General features: G+C 36.3%; 1 protein-coding gene across 4 annotated transcripts in view; it reads left to right on the top strand.

The window, feature by feature from the left end:
* The window catches only part of ELAVL2 (ELAV like neuron-specific RNA binding protein 2), a 129,429-nt gene extending 126,629 nt beyond the window's left edge, over positions 1 to 2,800 (top strand). For 2 of the 4 annotated variants that reach the window (XM_012721434.1, XM_012721435.1), the window contains one exon: positions 2 to 2,800. In XM_012721434.1, coding sequence (XP_012576888.1) covers positions 2 to 332 — 331 coding nt within the window. In that variant the 3' untranslated portion in view covers positions 333 to 2,800. The remainder of the gene's footprint in view (position 1) is intronic. The other 2 variants (XM_004677694.2, XM_012721433.1) reach the window with 1 other exon arrangement.
* Positions 2,801 to 19,825: the final 17,025 nt, after the last annotated feature.

Raw genomic sequence — 19,825 nt, 5'->3', positions numbered from 1 at the left:
GTAGGTTTTCTCCAATGACCATTGATGGAATGACCAGTTTGGCTGGAATTAATATCCCCGGACATCCAGGAACAGGGTGGTGTATTTTTGTGTACAACCTGGCTCCCGATGCAGATGAGAGTATCCTGTGGCAAATGTTTGGGCCTTTTGGAGCTGTCACCAACGTGAAGGTCATCCGTGACTTTAACACCAATAAATGCAAAGGTTTTGGATTTGTGACTATGACAAACTATGATGAGGCTGCCATGGCGATAGCTAGCCTCAATGGATACCGTCTGGGAGACAGAGTCCTGCAGGTCTCCTTTAAGACAAACAAAACGCACAAAGCCTAATGAGCTCTTGTCCTCAGTCCATTTATATATGAAAACTATACAACAAAGGCAAGTTAAGAGAAACTTTATACATTAGTAAATGTCTTTGTAAGTCAGTGTTGAGATGGGGATAAAATGACTACTTAGCATCCTAAGAAATATGTGAGATTTTTTATTGCTAGTATTTGAATTAAAACTTCTTAAATATCTTTTATGTTTGAATATGGACAAGAGGTACAGGGTTTTTACCTGTCACATTGCATTCTATTGCCTTCTTTGAAGAAGGTGGACCTTTTAAAGTGTTTCAGCTAAGGGAAGACATTTCTTTTCTTTTTACATAACTGCCTTGAACCTGTGAGTAAATATTGAGACTTTGTGTTGTAATTCTTCAGTTGGTTGTGTCTTTTTTTTCCCCCTTTTTTTTTTCTTTTTCTGATTAGCTTTGTGTTTGGTTTACATTTAAAGCATTGCTGTTATGTCTAAGAAAAGTATTTTGAAGTTTACAATTTTATTTATGGAGTTAAAAACAGTATTTATTTTGTAATTATGATTTGGGTTGGGGAAGGGGGGGGCTACATTATAAACGCTTATTGTAAGAATACTGGAGAACTTTTCGTAAAGCAGTACCTTGCCAAAGAGATAAGAGCCTCTTTGATGTGGGTTTAAAAAAAGCATCTATTTTTATAAAAAAGAAAATTTGGAGAAACTTTTTACTGGTCCTGGAACAAATATTTTGACTTGAATACTTTGAGAAATCTCTTCATATGACACCTAGTGAGCTTTTAAAATTTACCAGGAAATTTGCAGTGGTTGGAAAATTTAGAAAGATTTATGATGTAGAAAATACTTTTGAGATCTTTGTATGAAAGGAGTAGTAGAATCAATGGGGAACACTGCTGGTTTCATTTTTGTAATCACCAGTGGAGCGTCTGATCATCCTGGTTATTATGCGATAGGTGGCTCACATTGATTTGTGATTTTGAAACAAATAAAAAAAATTTACAAAAGAATATATAAGAGCAGGCAAGAAATTTAAATTACCAAGAGATGGGGGAAAAATCTGTTCTTCCTAAAGAAATCCCTTCAGATAGAGCTCATGGTGTTTAGTGATGTACTTGCAGTATTGTTTGAAGAATTGTTTTGTCTTAAGGAAAAAAAAAAGATGTTGCACATGATTTGTACTGCAGCAAATCGGCAAAAGTGATCTGAGTTGGATATATTTGAAGGTATTTTGAAAGTTATGTTCAAGGCTAACACCTGAGCTTTGTGTAATGTAAATAAGACCTTGTGTTTATGAACCTTTCAGCTAATTTTATTTTATTTTCCCCTTACATGCCAAGTGATGTTCAGGTTTTGAATGTTTTTGTATCAGTTTTTTCCTTTGTAAATGGCATTAACATTGTTACTTGAGGTCTTGCTTAATCACTTTTGTTGTCCTGAGGACTTGAATTTACAGTGCATCAGATTTGTTGCTAATTTTGTCTGTAGATAGTCTAGCTTCAGCTGTTTATGGTGATGCTACATTTTCGTTTATAAATATGTTTGTGGTAAAAAAAAATGAGTATAACCATAGGTTTTGAACAAATTTCCTTACATTTTTCATACAAAAATCATAAATATCTGTATGCTATTGAAATTTAACTTTGTATGATGCTTAAACCACTATTTGGGGAAATAATAAAATAAGTCTTTACCATGTATGAAAGAAATTTTAAAAAATACAAAATATTTTCTGATTAGCATCTAGCTTATAATAAATTTTCAAAAAAGCTGAAGGCAAAAATGCCTTCATCAGGATGCACTGAGAACTATATAGTTACGTCCTGCTTTTTGTATAAACTGAGATGCTCACATGCTTCCCCTTAGAACAGGCAATGTGCTATGCATAACATAGTTGTACATTATCTTTGCGGTTGCGTTGAGTTTTATTTTTTATTATTTAAAATTGTAGTTATAAAATTTTTCAGTATAGTACAGTACATATACTGTGAGGCGCGTGCTAAAGTGAATAAGCGAGTTTTCATGCTGACCCACTCAATGCTATTCAGAAATCAATTGGCTTAGCACTTTCTCATATCCTTAGGTGCATTTAGATTGTCAGAGTTAACCTGCGTTTAAAAAAAAAAAAAAGCTAAAAAACAAAATACATGTATATACTTAAAAAAAAAAAAAAAACAAAAACAAAAAACTAAGGTTTCCCTCACGGGAAAACAGCAGCTACATGCTTCTTTCCTATACTACTGTAGCAAACCAAGGCATTGATGAGAGGGCATGCAAATTGTGCTTCACTTTACAGTGTTTATCAGAGCACTTAATAAAATGTAAGGCTGGTATTTATTTGAAGTTGTACAGTATGACTTAATTCACATCTGTTGGAATAGAAAATATATTCTGTTGAGTATTTAAGAGGCTGTACATGTTTTCTTTTGTGTTTGGATTCTTTGTACTTTTTCATGTTCAGTACATCAATAAACAAAGTTGAAGGGAAAGAACAGTGTGGTGAGTAGGTTTATACACACTTTGGGGGCTCCTGTGCTCAGTCTAATATACGTACTCTCTTGAGTTAAGAGGTTTCCTCAGAGCTTTAGTTGAAAGCAGTGTTATCTAAAATAAGAATTCGAAAGGCACATTAACTGAAATAGAATGTGCACAAAATTTCTTGAATGACACCTTTTGATTAGCTTAGCTTTCAAATAGTACTCCATGAGTAATTTTCATAGGAATACATGTTTTCATCTGTTAGTTGTAGTTTGGATAATTGAATGCTAACATCATTCTATAGTTCTGATTTAATAACCTTTGATATATATATATATTTTTAAACAAATGGGCATAGTTCTCACATGTTTACTTCAAAACCCAAAAAAAAGCCAAACAGAAGGAAGGTAACTTGTTCTGTTTCTTATTGGTAAGATTTCATTCACCCCTAGTCTTAGTTGTTAGCGTATGAGACTTAGATGGAAAAATATTTCTTACTGATGTTTGATGAAATGATTGTACTTTCATGTAACCTAAGAAAATTTAATATAATAATGAAGTACTTCACAAAAAGGAAAAAAAAAAAGAAGCCAAAATATACTAAGTGGCTTCTTTTAATTTGATTATATCTGTCAGCATTTTTGGTAAAAAGCCTTTCTAAAAGTAATTGTCCTGAAGTCACAACTTAGTAGTCAAGAGCTTAGCTGAATGACAAGACAATTCCTTTTCTTCCAACAGGCAATTAATCTCAAATCTTTATACTCCCTTTTTTATTATATGAATTTAATACTCTTAATTTTGTGATGTTGGAACATCCTCCCCTCACCTCTCTCCTCTTGGTTGCTTATCAGTATTATGACTGGTTTGCATGTCAGCAGTTCTTTATAATTGAGCAGATAGAATTCTCTGCAGAAGAGATTTCTGAATCTATTGGTGTATTTGAGGAGAAATAATTTTCCCTTAGAATCTTTTCACATCTTGTTCTTGCAAAACTTTTCTGAAGAGTATTACAATTCAGTGTCAGATTGACCACTGTAAATTTTTAATCCTAGTATCATTTTATGTTAATCTGATTTGAAGAAAAGCGTTAGCAGTTTAACTTGTGAAAATAAATGCATTGCAAGGTTCCTACCCTTAAATTTGTAGTGAAAACTTAAGAGCTTCCTGCTCAGAGGTAACCTAGAAATGAAAAAATGCATGTATTTTTGTCAGTAGGTATGTTGAAATGTTAATACGCTTCCAGAATCTTTTATAGGGCAAAATATATATTAAAAAAGGCAGTGATTTTGATCTTATATGCCTCTGTTACCAAAATGAAATCTTAAAAGTGGAAGAAAACAATGCTAAAAATCTTAAGAATTTATTACTGTTTGAAGTGCATTTATGACTTCATTTATTACAGTGAATGGTGCATTTTTCACTTAGCTGAGTGAATTTCAGGAAAACTCCCTCTTAATGGGCCCCACTTACTTTAAATGATTAGGAGTAGGTATCTACATTGTTAATGTACACAGCCTATTGATGTACAGTTATTTAAATTAACCTTTCCAGAATTCTTGTTCATAGAAATAAACAGAAGGTTTTTTGTTTTTTTTTTTTAAATTGCTTGACACAAATTTATTGGGCACATATGTAGTATGCTGTGTGGCTCATATAAGAATGAGTAAGACATGGCTCTTATTTTATGGGAAACTATCACCTGATCAGGAGGACAGGCAAACCCTCATACCACGACTATGTCAAAAGTACTGTGAGCCTAGAAGCTTACTTGTAGTAGTTTTTATAAACCCAGTTACAATTTGCAAAAGTGTAGTGAACTTTCTCTACTCTTTCTATAGGTTTTTTCTCCCCTTTCTTGGGTTGTTATTTTACTTGTGTAGTTTTCAGACTGAGGTTAGTGTCATTAGTTTAATGAATTTTCAGAATCTCTCACTGATTAACTTTTCTATATTCTTTCTGAAGCAAAATAAAAGTTACTATAACACAATAAGTTACTGAATAGTTGGACTGATGGAGGAATGGCTTACTGTTCATGCTCTCTTAAGCAAAATATAAAATCACAATTTGCAAAGCACTAATATGGTAAAATAGCCTGCATATTATTGGCCTTTTTCTGATTTAAACTAAAACATCACAGTCTTAGAGTATCAAATTTGGTACTAACATTACTTTTCGTTCAAATAGTTTAAGATGTGGTGGTTGGTACCACCTTCCAGAAATACTCATGGATGTTACTTTTTCCATTAAATATCTACAGTAACTAAGCATTAACCCTTGCTGTGTACAATGTTTTAGAAAGACAGGCCTATATGTGTGGAAGATTTATTCCTCTATTCTCACAGAGCCTGTCTTGTGCACCAGATTTGTCCATTTCCACAAGTAACTATACAGTAAGCAAAAAGTGCTATGCACAAAGTACATTCAAAAGAAAAGGAGGAAGGGAATGGCTTATGTGTGCATGTGAGCATGTGTGTGTGCATGTGAGTTTTGTGGGAGCCATCAGTTGTGGTGCAGGAATGGGAAGCCACAAGAAAAGTAGCACTTGAGCTGGGTCATTCAGTGTAAGTGGGATTTAAAACATTGAGGAACAAAGATTCACAAAACTCTGATCACCTGTAGGTAAGCTTCTGTCCATTTGTAATCTTTTCTGGGCAATTTAGACCTTTGAGCTCACTAAACATTTTTGGGCCCATTACTAGTTAAATCAAAGATGAATTAGATAGTGGACTCTATAATGAAATGCAAAGTTCGTTAACATCTAAACTTTGTTCTTGTTTCCATTTCTACTTTTAACATATAGGTATGTGGTTTTAGGAGTTGCATAGAATTTGCTAGTAAGAATGTTGCCCTCTTTTAGGGACACTTTATTGGGGATATGTTAATTTAGTGTATGCGAAAAGACCAAACAAAAACAAAATCTCCCCAGCAAGATTTTTCAGAGTAGTATTTCTCAGACTCATTTACCCTTCAAGCACAATGATTTAAGATGCTGAAGTGATTCATCTTTAGTATTTATAGTATTTCTAGTTGCCATAGTACCCAGTTTACTCTTAACGCTGGGTCTATATTTTGTATATTTTTTTTATATCACTCCGGTGTCACCTTCATAAAAGGTGAGGGGAAAAATGATAAAATCCAAATGTGTAAAGTCTAGATAATTCCAAGATGAAGGTTGTTTGGAAGCTTTTAACCTGTTTGTTAGTGTTTTCAAAGTTGAGGTAATAGTCATGCTTTCAGTGAGGAATCAAAGGGAAGGCAGACCATTTCAGGAGCCCTTTAGTGAAAGAGTTTGACATTTTAAAAAATTGATTCTGAAGGATCCTTTGACCTACCCATTTGTTGTTGGTTGTATTATCTCTAACTCTCATTTTCATTATACTCTTCTTCTGAGAATCCTTCCTGGACAGTTTGAGAAGCAGCCTGCCCTTCTGTGGACATGCAGACATGAGGGAACCAGCAGCCACCCTTTGGAATGAAGCACAACTGGCAAGGTTGTTATCTGGATTGCACTGCAGTTGTGGCTAAGGTGCAGCCGCTCTGGTGAGAATGGAGAAAGGAGGCTGTGACCCACAAACTAAAGTGGTCAGACATCCAAAAGATGCAGAACTTTTGTTTCTTGGAACTTGAAGGGAAAGCAGGTGATTGAGGACCATATGGAAAATAAGCCCTGGTTTATTTACAGGCGTGTTAGAGATCTTTAAAAAAATACTTTATGAAGACCCTTCCTGGTGGTGTAGTGTGTTGGAGCGCTGCACTGTGAAGCTAACCAAGTCGTGGCTGCTTCAGTGCAAGTTTGATCCCCGCCCCGGAGGTGATCCACATGGCGCGGCAGACCTCTCCTGTCACACCCTCTGTCCCCTCAGAAGTGTACTTTGTCAATCTGCCTGTTCTGCTCCGTTTCTGGTGAATCCTCTCACTGTCCCTGCACCTCTGATCTGTACCCCATTTCTGTATGCATAAATAAAAATCTTGAACAAAGATACTTTATGAAGTTGTAAGTAGGAAAAGTTACAAGAAATATGCAGATGCACACTCAGAATCTTCAAGTTGGCTATCAAGAAAGGGATAAATAACTACTGCTATTAAGTCTTGACCGTGAAGGTTTTTCTGTATCATTTACATATTCTTGAGCATAATTTCATGTCTTGAAAGTGTGTGCTCTCATGTATACACTATTTATGTTCCAAGTATTCTAGTTTCAGGAGTTACTTTGATAGGTACCTTTTAAAAACTCATTCCTATATAAGGCAGCCTGATTGCTTTTTCAAGTAAATTGATATGCATGACTTCTGTCTTAAGATTAAATGACCTAAATGCCAGATGGTAAGGCAAACATTTTGTCTTTCCTACATGAAAGTGGTGAGATTTTTTTTTTATAGGTTTATCTCAAGCTGATCCCATTGAAAGTGTCTCTTTTGGTGTAATGGCAGGATACTTACAAAGTTGTGCTTCTCAGATCTTTTCATGCAGTGTGTATGGTTCTGGGAAGATTGTCATCTCAGCACTCTATGGATGTCTTATACCTCCTTAATGATGTCAGTGTACTATAGCAACAGGTTGGGAAGCTGTTTTCCATTGTTTTTAAAAATTCCCTTCCTGTAACTCTTTAATTAAATGTACATTGAGCATTTGCTCTCAGTCAGTCCCTCTGCTGTGTTTTCCGGGCTGAAGATTTCATTTATGTCTATTTTACTATTGTTTTGAGTTGGAAGACACTTTGGGAGTCTTGTTCAGGACTTTGTTTTTACATAGATGTGAGTCAGGCCCAGAAAAGGTAAAGTTCACTAAGATTCTTTTGTTAACCTGAAAACTGGCCCTGGAGCCCAGCTCTCGTAATTCACATGGGACGTTCTAACCTTCACTAAAATAGAATAAATTATCTTTCACAGACTCTGTCCTTATATATGGGATCAAATTTCGTGAACTATGCAGAATAGATATGTGGTATCTACAAGTTGAGAAGTTGAATATAGCTAAGTTCATGTAATATTACTATACACTCAATATAATTTGTATTTTTTGTGGGTAACTTAAGTGATAAGTTGGTCACTGTAGAATACTTATAAAGGACTACTCAAAATTTAGTCAGTCCTTTCCTGAAAAATATATTTGAATGCTTTCTTTGATTTGAATGCCTTCTTTCTGATTTTTTTGTTTGTTTAAGTTGTAACTATCTAGCAAGTCTTTTCCATAACATTTCAAGCATTTAGATTTGTTTTTTCCTTGGTAAGTATGTTTTCCTTTTTTAGAATTTTGTGTCTTCCATATAAGCAGAAAAAGTTTTTATTGCATTTATTATTGAGATAATTGTTGGTTGACAACACTTACATGATTTAGAGGAATAGGTTCACACATGTTTACATGCATGTTACTGTACCATACCTACCACAAAAGCCAACAGACAAAATATAATGCCTTTCTCATTTTAGTTTAAGAAAGGCATATGAGAACAGTTGTCTGGTTTTTATTGTATTGATTGCTGCTGGCAGCACGTCAGGTATAAAATTCAGGAATTCTATTTGGTGTGTTATTACAACTCCATTCCTGCAACCTTTTTATAAAGCCTGGGCTTTATAAAATGCTTTCAATATGGCTATTGAAACCCAGAGTTGGGTGATGTCTTCAAACCTCAGTTCGAGGAGGTGTCTTAAAATGCTTTACTTGCCCCTGTTCAAGGTGGGTGCTTTGGTTGTAAGCTTCAACTAAGCAAGGGCCTGGATGAAGAGAGAATCATGATGCTTTTTCACTTTAAGATCAGAGAATACATAGATGTCCTAGAGTACTGATAAATCAACTTACATCTATTCTTCCTTTAGCAAAGAAAATTCCCCATTCCTGAATAGGAGTGAGGAAGAGAGCACGACATTTAATCCAATTGTGAGTAATTTTTCCTCCTCTTTCCTTGGTTTGATTGTAGCGATCTCTTTTGCAAGGTTCTGGTAGATACTTGCTCCTTATTGCATGTGCTCAGAAGTAGCTGATGCACTTTTAAGAGGATTGAGAAGGTTGAAAGATGCTCATTAGAGTGCACCTGGATCCTGTCATGACATCACAGACAGTCCATAAACGGCTCTCCAGAAAGCACGACAGCCTTTTTTTCACCCCTTTCTTAACAATAAGACGTAGATTGGGCTTGTTCTCTATTCAAGCATCCTTATGAGTAAATGTCTATTTTTATGGTAGAGCTGCACTTTAAAAATAGCTCCAATCAGTGCGACTCTTTTCCCCCATATGTTAAAAAGTTATGCACAAGTTAAAATATCTCAGATTGCTTGGATTCTTCTAGACACAAACCACTTTCTTTTTTCCTCTTATTGGGGGGGTGTAGGGGGTGGGCAAAGGGATGATTAAATACAAAATAAGGACTTTGTTTCTGGGCCTCCTCAACCTCTGCTCTTTAGGCTTCCCCTTTTTAATCAGTAGCAAGACTTTAAAACCAAGATTTGAGCTTTCTGACTGTTAAAAAATTCATTATTATTTGGCAGTTAGAGCCTTCTTCCTGGAGTGGTTGTTTATTTTTGTTGCAGAGAGCAATTAGCTAGAACAGTCACAGTTGCAGCTGTTAGATACTATAAGCTCCAGCGGAGATCATAAAAGGCCTTATGCACATTTAGAGTCTGCGTTTGGATTGTTTTTAATGGGTGATTCTTCTGGAGACTACTGTGTTAGCAAATTTGATTGGGTGATCCTGAGCCAAATCAAAGGTTCAGCGGGATCATCAGCATGCTGCATTGATCAGAGTCACACACCTTGTCTTGTGGAAACCAGGGTGACTGCTGCGTACAGCAAGAACCTGTTATCATCTGTTCTCTCTCAGTCCTCTTCACGCAAACCTGGGTTTGGCTCATCCCGAAACACTATGATGTTTTCTCAGGAATTTGTGTTTACTTCTTTTCTGTTGCTCTTGACTTGGGTTTTTCAGAGAATAATCTGCTTGTGTAAATGTGAGAAGAGGCTTACAGATACAATCTGGTACCTCTCAGTTTATTTCTTTAGGGAAGAGTGGCTTAGAAAATCTTGGCTCTAGTTTAAGGCCTACACTTCAGCAACAGCAGCTCAAATGAAGGGATTGTTGGAATATTTTTATAGTATCTACATTTTTGTCTTTGAATCTAGTTTTAATAGAGGAATGGATATGTATGTATATACTAAAGCCATCCATATTGCTTGAGCAATTAAAGATTTTTTTAATGTACATTTTCACATTTGAATCTCACAATGAATGGGTGAGGCAGGGATTACGTTCCCATTTTACAGAGTAGATAGACTAAAAGTTGGCAGATACCAGCCCTTCTTTTTCTTTAATGCAGGGATTTGCTTTGTGCAAATAAGGAAACATAATTGTGTATGTTCCAGCTACTGTGTTTCTCTCAGTAGGTTTATTTTAAAAGCTGCTAGTGATTGCTCTAATATACAAGACAAAATTATCATAGCTTACCAATAAAGTAGAATCAGGATACATTACATCATCTTTATTTGGGGAAATAATTTGGGGATCTTGGCGGGTCTTCATAATTGTACTATGAGTGGGAATTTAAAATGTACAGTGAAAGTTTATTTCCTGCCAGCAAGCATAAATTAATTAGAAGTCATTACATTTTGATGAGATTTAAACCCTTATTATATGAAGATATTTTTAGAGTGGTCTTTCAAATGGCAATTGATTGACCAGATGGCAATCTGTTTGATCAGCCAGCTTGGATCTATTACTGAGTCAAGTGGAGTAGTTCTTCTTTAATCACATCCCCCTCCAATAAAACATTTCATGTAATAGGTGAGATATAAATAATGATGAAATAAAAATCTAGTACCTTTTGTATACTATTTCTATAAATATTTACCTCATTTGGATGACTATTTTTAAATGTCTACAGCCTCCTGAAGTATCATGAAATAAATGCAAAATACTTGCAGCACGATGCGATACTTCGCCCTTCTCTTCTGAAGAGTAAATAATTTTAGCAATATGAGTGAGTTACCTGTGACTTTCTTGTTTCTTCAAATTCTTGGAGATAATTTATTTTTTAAACTTACGAAAATCTAGCTAACATTCTAGAACATCATAAACATTAGAATTGACATATGCTTGGACAATGTTTTTTAATACCTGGGTGCAAGACTTGATTATTAGCACACCTCAGAGATGTTAGAAGTTCAGTTCCAGACTATTGTAATGAAGTGAATATCACAATAATGCAAAGCAATTTTTCCCTTCCCATTGCATATAAAAATTATATTGACACTAGTGTAGCCTTAAGTGTGCAAACGTATTGTGTCTTAAAAAACAATGTACATACCTTAATTAACAATATGTGGCACACAGACTAGAGTGAGCTAATACTGTTAGAAAAATGGCACTGGTTAAATTTGCTTGAGCAAAGTTCAAATCTTCAATTTGTCAAAAAGCAGTCTCTCCACAGCCCAATAAAACGAAATGCAATGAAGCAAGGTCTGGTTGTCCCTGCTCCTCTTCCTTTTTCCATATTCTCCCTTTCCTCCTCCTGTATACACACACACACACACACATACATGAAAGCAATAAATCAGTTATAGACTCAGTAGAGATGCAGGTAAGTGGGTTTGGAAACATGAACGGTCACTTTTGTTTTTAAAGATTTATTAATGCATACAGAACTGTGGTACAGGCCAGAGATGCAAAGGCAGTGAGAGGATTCACCAGAGACAGAGTGGGGAGCAAAATAGGCAGATTGATGATATACACTGCTGAGGGGAGAGTGGGCAAGACAGGAGAGATCTACTGCACCATGTGGGTTTGAACTCACGCTGCTAGGGATTGAACTCACGCTGAAGCGGCTGCAGCTAGCTTTACAGTGCTGCAATTTAACCCATTGAGCCATCAAGGAGGGCCATGAATGATCCCTTTCTATTGACCATAACATCTGAATTGTGCAATGATAGCACCTCTGTGTGATGTTCTTCTCTCCACAGTGAATGAAAGCCCTGGAAGCAATGGGTGTTACTGAATCATTGAAAAATCCTTTCAGGAAGACTTCTGGATGACAATTTTAGACAGTATCCTGGGATTTTTTTTAAGAGCAGGCAGATGTATTTGTTTCAAAGTAAGGGTTCAGGTCTTAGCTGAATCTTGTCTAAACAAGTATCAAAACATTTTCATAAAGCAGTTTGTCTTCCACAGTGGTTCTCAATTCTGGAATGACACTCAACTTCAAAGTTTATTTATGTTGATGCTAGGGACTTGTTCCTAGATTCTGATTTTTGGCTTCTGCCAACAAGTGTGGCTATTCAACCAAAGTGGAGACATGTTGGTCTGGTGGTTGGAGTGAGGTGTAGAGTCTATGAATCCGAGGTGCCCTAATCTGCTTGTGTTCTCTTGCATATGCTTTTGAGGTTTCAGGAAGTCTGTGATTATTCATACCCCAGTTTTCACCCAGAAAATTTATATCTGGATTTTGGGTCAAGAAACATCTGAATGCTTTATTTGCAATATAGTGATCTTAACATCAGCGGAGAGGTACTCAAATAATCCCTACTTTATAGAGGTATAAAATGAGACTTAAAAAATTAAAAATAGCATCCAAGGATGGTAGCTAGTAAATTGTTCAGCTAGGGCTGCAGCTCACCATATGTTTGGAGCCTGTAGTTAGAATGATTTGATATACTATAATGATTAACAATAGGCATCCATGTTGGAAATATTTAACTTTACCTTAAAGTTCAGTAGTGTGGTTGAAACCTATCCCAGTGTCTCATAGTTGTTATCTGTGAAGTCTATAATACATAGTTAAGTTTGTTTATGTTTGTTATTTAAGAAAATAGCTTAAGGTAGGAACTTTCTGTGCTTCAGTTTGATGTTTCTTTCCCCTTGTGTCTACTAGAGTTCCTTATTCATCATGAGTACTCAGAATGGTGGTAGAATACAGTAAGGAGAAGAAGGAAATTTGATGAGCCGCTACCTACTCACAATTAAGGTTGGTGTGAGATGTATTTTATTTTTAAATTTATTTTTTCCATTTGAAAATTAGTGCTGATACTATCCATGTTACTTAAACATTTCAGGTTTGCTTGCTTGTTTTGAGGATGAACCAGTGATGAAAATAATACCAGATAGTAAAATGATAACTCTAGTAAAAGGATAGAAAAGAAATTACTGTATTTACTTGCAAGAAATTACTTGCAGTAAAAAATGCAAGTCCATACACCCAGGGAATTTTCTACATAATCTGTTCCTGCTCTTCTTGGATAAGAAAGTCTTCAAAGTGTGAATGTTAGGAATTTAATGAGTTACTCTCTTTTCTCTTGGGCATTGTTAAAGTTGACCCCATGTCTGAATAATGTATGTATCAGTAAGAATGAGACAGAAATGTAAAGAACAGTTGAAATGTCCTTCTTTTTCCCCCTCAGCTACCCTGGTATCTGGTGTTATGTATAAATACAAGATTTCACAGCTCTGCCCTTTTAATAGAAAGTTGTGATATTAATAGCTATAAAGTAACTTATTTTTGAATTTATTCAAAAGTACTAACATTTTACTTGCTTAGAGATTTTAGCTTGATTAAAGTCATTTCTTGATCAAATCTAAGTCCTAACCTAGAGTCATTCACGAAAGAAAATGTTTAGTGCCTTAGCCATTTAAGGCTGCTATAACAGAATATCAGAGACTGGTAGACTTTGAAAAAGAAATTTATTTCTCATAGTATTGGGTGCTGAAAATCCAAGAACTGGGCACCAGGTTCTGGTGTGTATTCTCCTCCAGGCTATGAACTGCCATGTTCTTACTGTGATCTGATATGGTGGAGAGAACGCTGGCCTCTGCTAACACGGATCATAAGCTTTACACTCATGACTTTAATTATTTCCAAAAGCCATTACACTGGGAATTAGAGATTAACATATGAATGGGGTAGTAGATAATGCACATATTCTATAACATACACAGTGGCGTTCTGGGATGTGTTTGGTCAGATAGCGTACTGAGTCACTATCGGACTTGCATTGCATAAAACTGCCACAATGGCTTCTTTTGTTGTTGAAAGTCAAACATGACTTTGTCATGAGGCTGGGTATTTGATATGTGTTTTGCTAATTTTTGTGATAATTTTGGAAGATAGAATATCTTTCTATTTGTACTCAATTTACAAATAGAAAAACCCACGACTTGAGACAATCTTTCGTAGAAGTATTTTCACATAGTTCATCTATGCTAAATAAAATTGATTCTCCTGTTCCAGTAGATAAATAATAAATTATGTATTTGGTAACTAACACAGAATAGGGGAATAAATTTGGGGACAAGAAATGATTATTTCCTTTGTGGTACATGCACTTCCAGGAGATCAGAAAGCTTGCAAGTTTTAATGAAAGCCAGTTTAGATTAAAATCTTTATTCTTCTGCCCTTAGAAGCAAGAAAGCAGTTGTTCTTTTTGTAGTAAGCAATTCAGTTATCTTCGGCTTTCTGTATGTTGAAAATTCTTACCTCATTTTCTTTTTTTCAAAGAAAAATGATGGGTATTAATTAAATGTAATATAGTAGTCATTTCAGAATGTATCTGACTCAGCTATTCTGTTGTATACCCTAAACTTACACTGTACTATGTGTCAATTATTTTTTTAGTAAAACTGGGAAAAAAAAGAATGCTTTCTTGAAGCAGTGTGTCTAACAGTGTTTTCATTCTTTCCTATTGCTAATACATTTTAGTGAACCTGGAAGGAGTTCATTAACCTCGGGATTAAGTTGGTGTAAATGCCTTCATTAGGCAGATGAGGAACTTAGGTGAAGGAGAAGTGATTGACTTGATTAATGTTCAACACTTGCTTTATGATTAGAACCTTAGAACTCCAAGTACCAGGCTGTGATTGAGAAACTTAGCAGAATCATGTGAAATGATGCCTGGAAATATATTTTGTAGACAGACTCACAATTTAAATGGAAGTGCATAAAGACATAAGGTTATGGGCATTTCTGAATGTGCACAATATTTCAGGCAGTGGTCTGATTACCTACCATCACTATCTTTCCCCTTTCAACATCACTTAATCTTGTTCCCCAAATAGGCATTGCTAATAAGTTTTTATAGTACATTGAATGAGAGTGTAAATGGATTCTATTCTGTAAGGTCCTGCAAATATGCTCCATTGATCAACATTGACATCACCTGGAACTTAATAGAACTGCAGACTCATTGTCTTTCCAAACTCCAATTATATGCACATAATTAAAGTTTGGGCATGTATTTTTCAAACTTCAATACTACGGCAGTATTTTTCAAACTTGAAATGCTTAACTTAATAGTGGGTCTTTTAAATACAGATTCCTGGGCTCAGAGATTCACTTGGCAGGACTAGATGCATACACTTGAGAGTTGTTATGTCCCAAGACATCTTGTATCCTTGGAAGGTTGGATACTTCTGGTACTGGCATATTGGTAGGGTTCATTGCAGTTAAGGTCCTATGCACTTTTGGGTACTTTTACCAAGGACTGAAGGTGGAGTCTAACAGTTCACATTGATTTATTGAAAAATTACCCTGCAAAGGACTACAGTTGATAGAAAACTGTTCTGTGGTCACTGGGAGAGTAGAAGATCAATATATATAAAGATAAATAGAACAGGGGAATAATGTCTGAACACTTCCCGTAAACTATTTATTGGGTTGGCCAAAAGCATTGCCCTGTTTATCCATCAAAAAATGAAAAATTGCACATCTCAGCTTTCCTAAGATTTCACTTCCTTTTAAGAACGCTGATAACTTCTCATCACTTCCCTTGTTGAGTACAGCACAGACCAGAATGTAGCAGCTAAAATGGCCATGGATCTTTCCCTTTTAAATTGATTTAAGGGAGTTTTGTGCACCTGAGAGCAGCTGCCTGCTATTTCACTTCAAGATGTTTTATTTGTTTATCCATCAACAGCATAGTTACCTTTGGGGATTATACACAATGTGTTCATTATGTAGTCAGGAATAGTGAGCCCTACTCATAAAAGTCTGTGAAACTTTAGAGAGGAGATGGATATTGGATGAGCTTCCATGTCAAATTAAAATTCTGAGAGTTTATGTGTATTCTGGTTTGTATCCTGAAATTTTAAAATAGCAATGGTTTTGGAAAATTCATATATATCCCTAAAATAAATTTTTTCTACAAGATTTTTTTGTCCCTAATTTTTAAACTACTGTTAAACGCCTGTTTTCTTCCCAGTTGGCATTAAGTAGTTGGTATGTCTTATTTAACAAAAGAAAAAAGGTTTTCTCTGTCTGTGGTGGCTGTGCCTCTCAGCCAACTTTGCTTTTTCTGTTTGTAGGTGAAGCTTGGGGTATGTAGAGTTTTTCTCATTTACCCTGAATTTTTAACTGACCTTAACAATACAAATTTAACAGTTCACAAATAGGTAAACTTCTCAGAGGGGGAATTCCTATGTGACAGTTTTCAGGATTTTAAAAAGCTATATTCCCTGTAAATTTGTCTTGTTTCAGTCTTCTGTGCTTTTGAAACAGTATAAGTTCAGAGATTTACAAGTATATTTTCTGGAAAATGTATGCTAGAAAAAAGTTGAGTTTATTGTTCATTTTGGGTGTGTCATATCTACTTATATGACAAGATTTTATGGCATCACAAAACTGTCCAATAATTCCAGACTTTTCATTTGCAAGGGTTTACTGATTTGGAAAAAATAAAAACGTGTTTCTTGGTGAGCCTGGCACTCTCTTCTGTGACCTACCTCACTCTTCTGTGAAATTAATTGTATGCACTACTCTTATATCCAAAGACATAGGGTGTATGTAAATTTCTAAGATCATTTGCAGCTGAGCTGAGATTTAAATTTGGATTTGAACATGTGTCCTGAAACCCATTTTCAACATATACCTTGTTTTTATCGAAATCTATTAAAATTGATCAGAGTTTGATGCTATCAAAAATGAAAACACCTAATACCTACTCAAGAGTTTTTTTAGTTTTAGATATATGTTCTAATTTGACCTTTACAAGTTTTTAAAATTGATAGAGCAGGGGCAAATTATGCTCTTTTATAAGGCAAGATTGGGGTGAGGTGCACCTGAAGCTCAGAGAAATTGAAAGATTTGGTGGATTTTTTTTTTAACTTTTATTTATGCATAGAAGAGTTGGGTGTAGGGCAAATTGTGTGTGTGTGTGCGCGCGCGGTGGTGATGGTGGGGGGTCGGGGGACGAGGTGAGTGAGAAGATTCACCAGAGACAGAGTGGGGGCAGAATTGGTTAGATCTTCTGAAATACACTGCTGAAGGGAACAGCAGAGGAGACAGGAGAGGTCTATTGGGCCATGTGGGTCAGCTCTCTGGCCAGGGATGAACTCATGCTGCAGTGGCTGCAGATAGCTTGATAGTGCTGGGATTTAACCCTTTGCACCATCGAGAAGCCCAGAATTTGGATTTAACAAGGGTAGTAAGGACATATTCAGATATGTTTTCTGTTGCTTGGCCTAAGTATTAGTTAAAAGTGCATTTAAAAAAACACTGGAAAATTTGTGGAGCAGGGTATCTCAGGATGGTAACATTTCATAAAAAGCAACTTGTAAAATACAGCTTTACTTCCATGTACCCCTTGTATCCTTTATAAACTGACTCTAGCTGGAAATTGCTGAGGGCCACTGAGTGAGTGTACTTCATCAATCTGCCTGTTCTGCTCCCGACTCTGTCTCTGGTGAATCCTTTCACCGCCCCTGCACCTCTGGGTTCTGTATGTATAAATAAATAAATAAATCTTAAAACAACAAAAACAAACAAACAAACAAAAAAAAAGTTGTGACTTCTTTGCAATGGATAGATGATGTCTACTATGAAAGTTTCTTGATCTTTTGGTTTGTCGAGGCTTTATGTTTTTATCACTAATTTTCATTTGCATAAGAAGCTTTTACTTAACAATAAGAAGATTTTTTAGCCTGTTTGCTCCAGAGACATTTAGAATTTTGAAGGTAATGTCCAGTGTGAATAGTAGCAACTTTGTTCAGTGAATATTGCAGGCCTGGGATATCTTTTTCTTCCTGGAGGTTCCTGCTTCCATGGTGACCTGTCAGACCCTCAAGTCTGTCTTGGTCTTTTCACTTGTTTGAGTCTGTTCATCCTGTCTGACATTCCAGGCTTGGAAAGTGACTGGTCAACCCTGCTCTGAGAACCTGCTTGAGAGGGTTGGCAAACTTTCCTGGTCCTGCTGTGAATCCCTTAGGCTTATGAGGGACGACAGATGGCCAAGCCAAACTCAGAGCTACCCTTCTACGTAATGATGAAAAATGACCAGCCTCCTGGTAAGTGGGAATCAGAACCCTTTTAATTCTGATAAACAGATTTTGAGAGTGAAGAAGGGGGAGGAAAATATTCCAAAAGTTGTTGTCTATCTTTGCTTGTACCTTTGTACTTAGTAGTAGGAAAGAACTTCATATAGGTGTCTCTTTATCAATATAATCACCACACACACAATATAATCATACACTACTGGGACTGAGCAATAATGTTGTGTGCCCTCTTGCATGTAAATAATCTTTTTAAATGCCAAAATGTGAGGTGGGATCGAAATGAGTTTGCAAAGTTGCATACTATGCTGTCCTGCTTGAACAGCATAGGTAGGGCCTCTATATTCTAAGGCATTTCCATGAATGTTTGTCTCCCCCAGCTCCTGCTGAAGTCAAGGCCCTATGCAGGGTTTTGTACCTGACCTCCACTGATTGGGCCATGAGTACTCAAAGGAAAACTTGCCTGTAAGCTGGACAGTTTAGTGACTTGGCCCACTTAGAGATTAGAAATGAGTGGTAAAGGGGCAGAGAAGCAGTTCTAGTAGCTGAGTCCCGGTAATTGTGGCACACAGAATGGTAATTCTTGACCTTGGTTTGTCTGGCACCCTTCCAATCACTTGATGCTACTTATTGTTTCCCAAGAAACATGTTGTTGGGCTTTGTGAGATCTTTTTGTGAGATCTTTGTCTCTCATTATCACTGATATCCTTGTGATGACACAAGCTAGCCCACAAGAGGCTCTGTCCTTGGACTCTGTAGCACAGTGGTAGTGAGTACAGTCAGACAGCTTGCTTTCAGTGCCAATTAAACCCATTCTTAGCTGATGATCCATAACCTGTGTAAGCATCAGTTTATTCCCCTATAAAATGAGATAATAGTGCCTGCTTCTAAGTGTTGGAATAAATAGCAGATGAAACCTGTAGTATGGTATCTTCCTTAAGTGTGTATGCATTTAAAAAAAAAAAAGATTTATTCATAGAAAAGCTGGGGTATATTCCAGAGGTGTAGGAATGTTAGAGAATTCACCATAGTGGGGAGCAGAACAGGCAGATCTACTGAAATACACTGCTGAGGGGAACAGTGGGTGAGACAGGAGAGGTCTGCCACACCATGTGGGTCAGCTACCTGGCTAGGGGTCAAACTCATGCCAGGGTGGCTGGTAATAGCTTCATAGTACTGAGACTTTAACTGTGCCACTGAGGAGGCCCAAGTGTGTATGCATTTAAAATGCATATCTGCCAATTAATTCTATAAAAGAAAGCCATATTAATCATACTCCTATATATTTTCCTAAATCATTGCTGTTGCTCAGTGAAATGCACAAGCATACCCAAGTATATTGACCATATTTCTTCTCATTTGATGACCAAGCTTTCTAGATTCTCTTTCCTCTAGAAGAAGTACAAGAAAATCAAAGATGGTCTTTTATCCCTGATCTGTTCACCACTGGCCTACTGCCCTACTGCTATGTACAATACAGAGAAGTATAAAGTAATTATTAAATAGAACTTCCCCACTGTCAGTGCTGTGACCTCCTTCTCTGGCAGCCAAGTTTTAAACAATCATCTTAATATTTCAGCAGATGGTGTTAAGGTTTGTTAAAGCAGCCTACAGTATTCCCAGATCATTTCCACATTTCTAGATTCTTTGTAATTAGCTCACAACATGGGTGAAAGGGAGCTCAGATGTACCCTAAACCCATGGAGCTTGGGAAAAGAGAAGCATCTGGCAGGGAGAAGTGAGATAATCTTGCTTTGCTTTCAGGGAGTTGCTCTAGAGGTAAACACTATGAGAT

This window comes from Condylura cristata, unplaced genomic scaffold (assembly GCF_000260355.1).
Source record: "Condylura cristata isolate star-nosed mole 26May11 unplaced genomic scaffold, ConCri1.0 scaffold00006, whole genome shotgun sequence".
In the NCBI taxonomy this organism is placed as follows: Eukaryota; Metazoa; Chordata; class Mammalia; order Eulipotyphla; family Talpidae; genus Condylura; species Condylura cristata.
The sequence above is the reverse complement of the archived record's forward strand: the minus strand, read 5'-3'. Positions and strand labels throughout refer to the sequence as shown.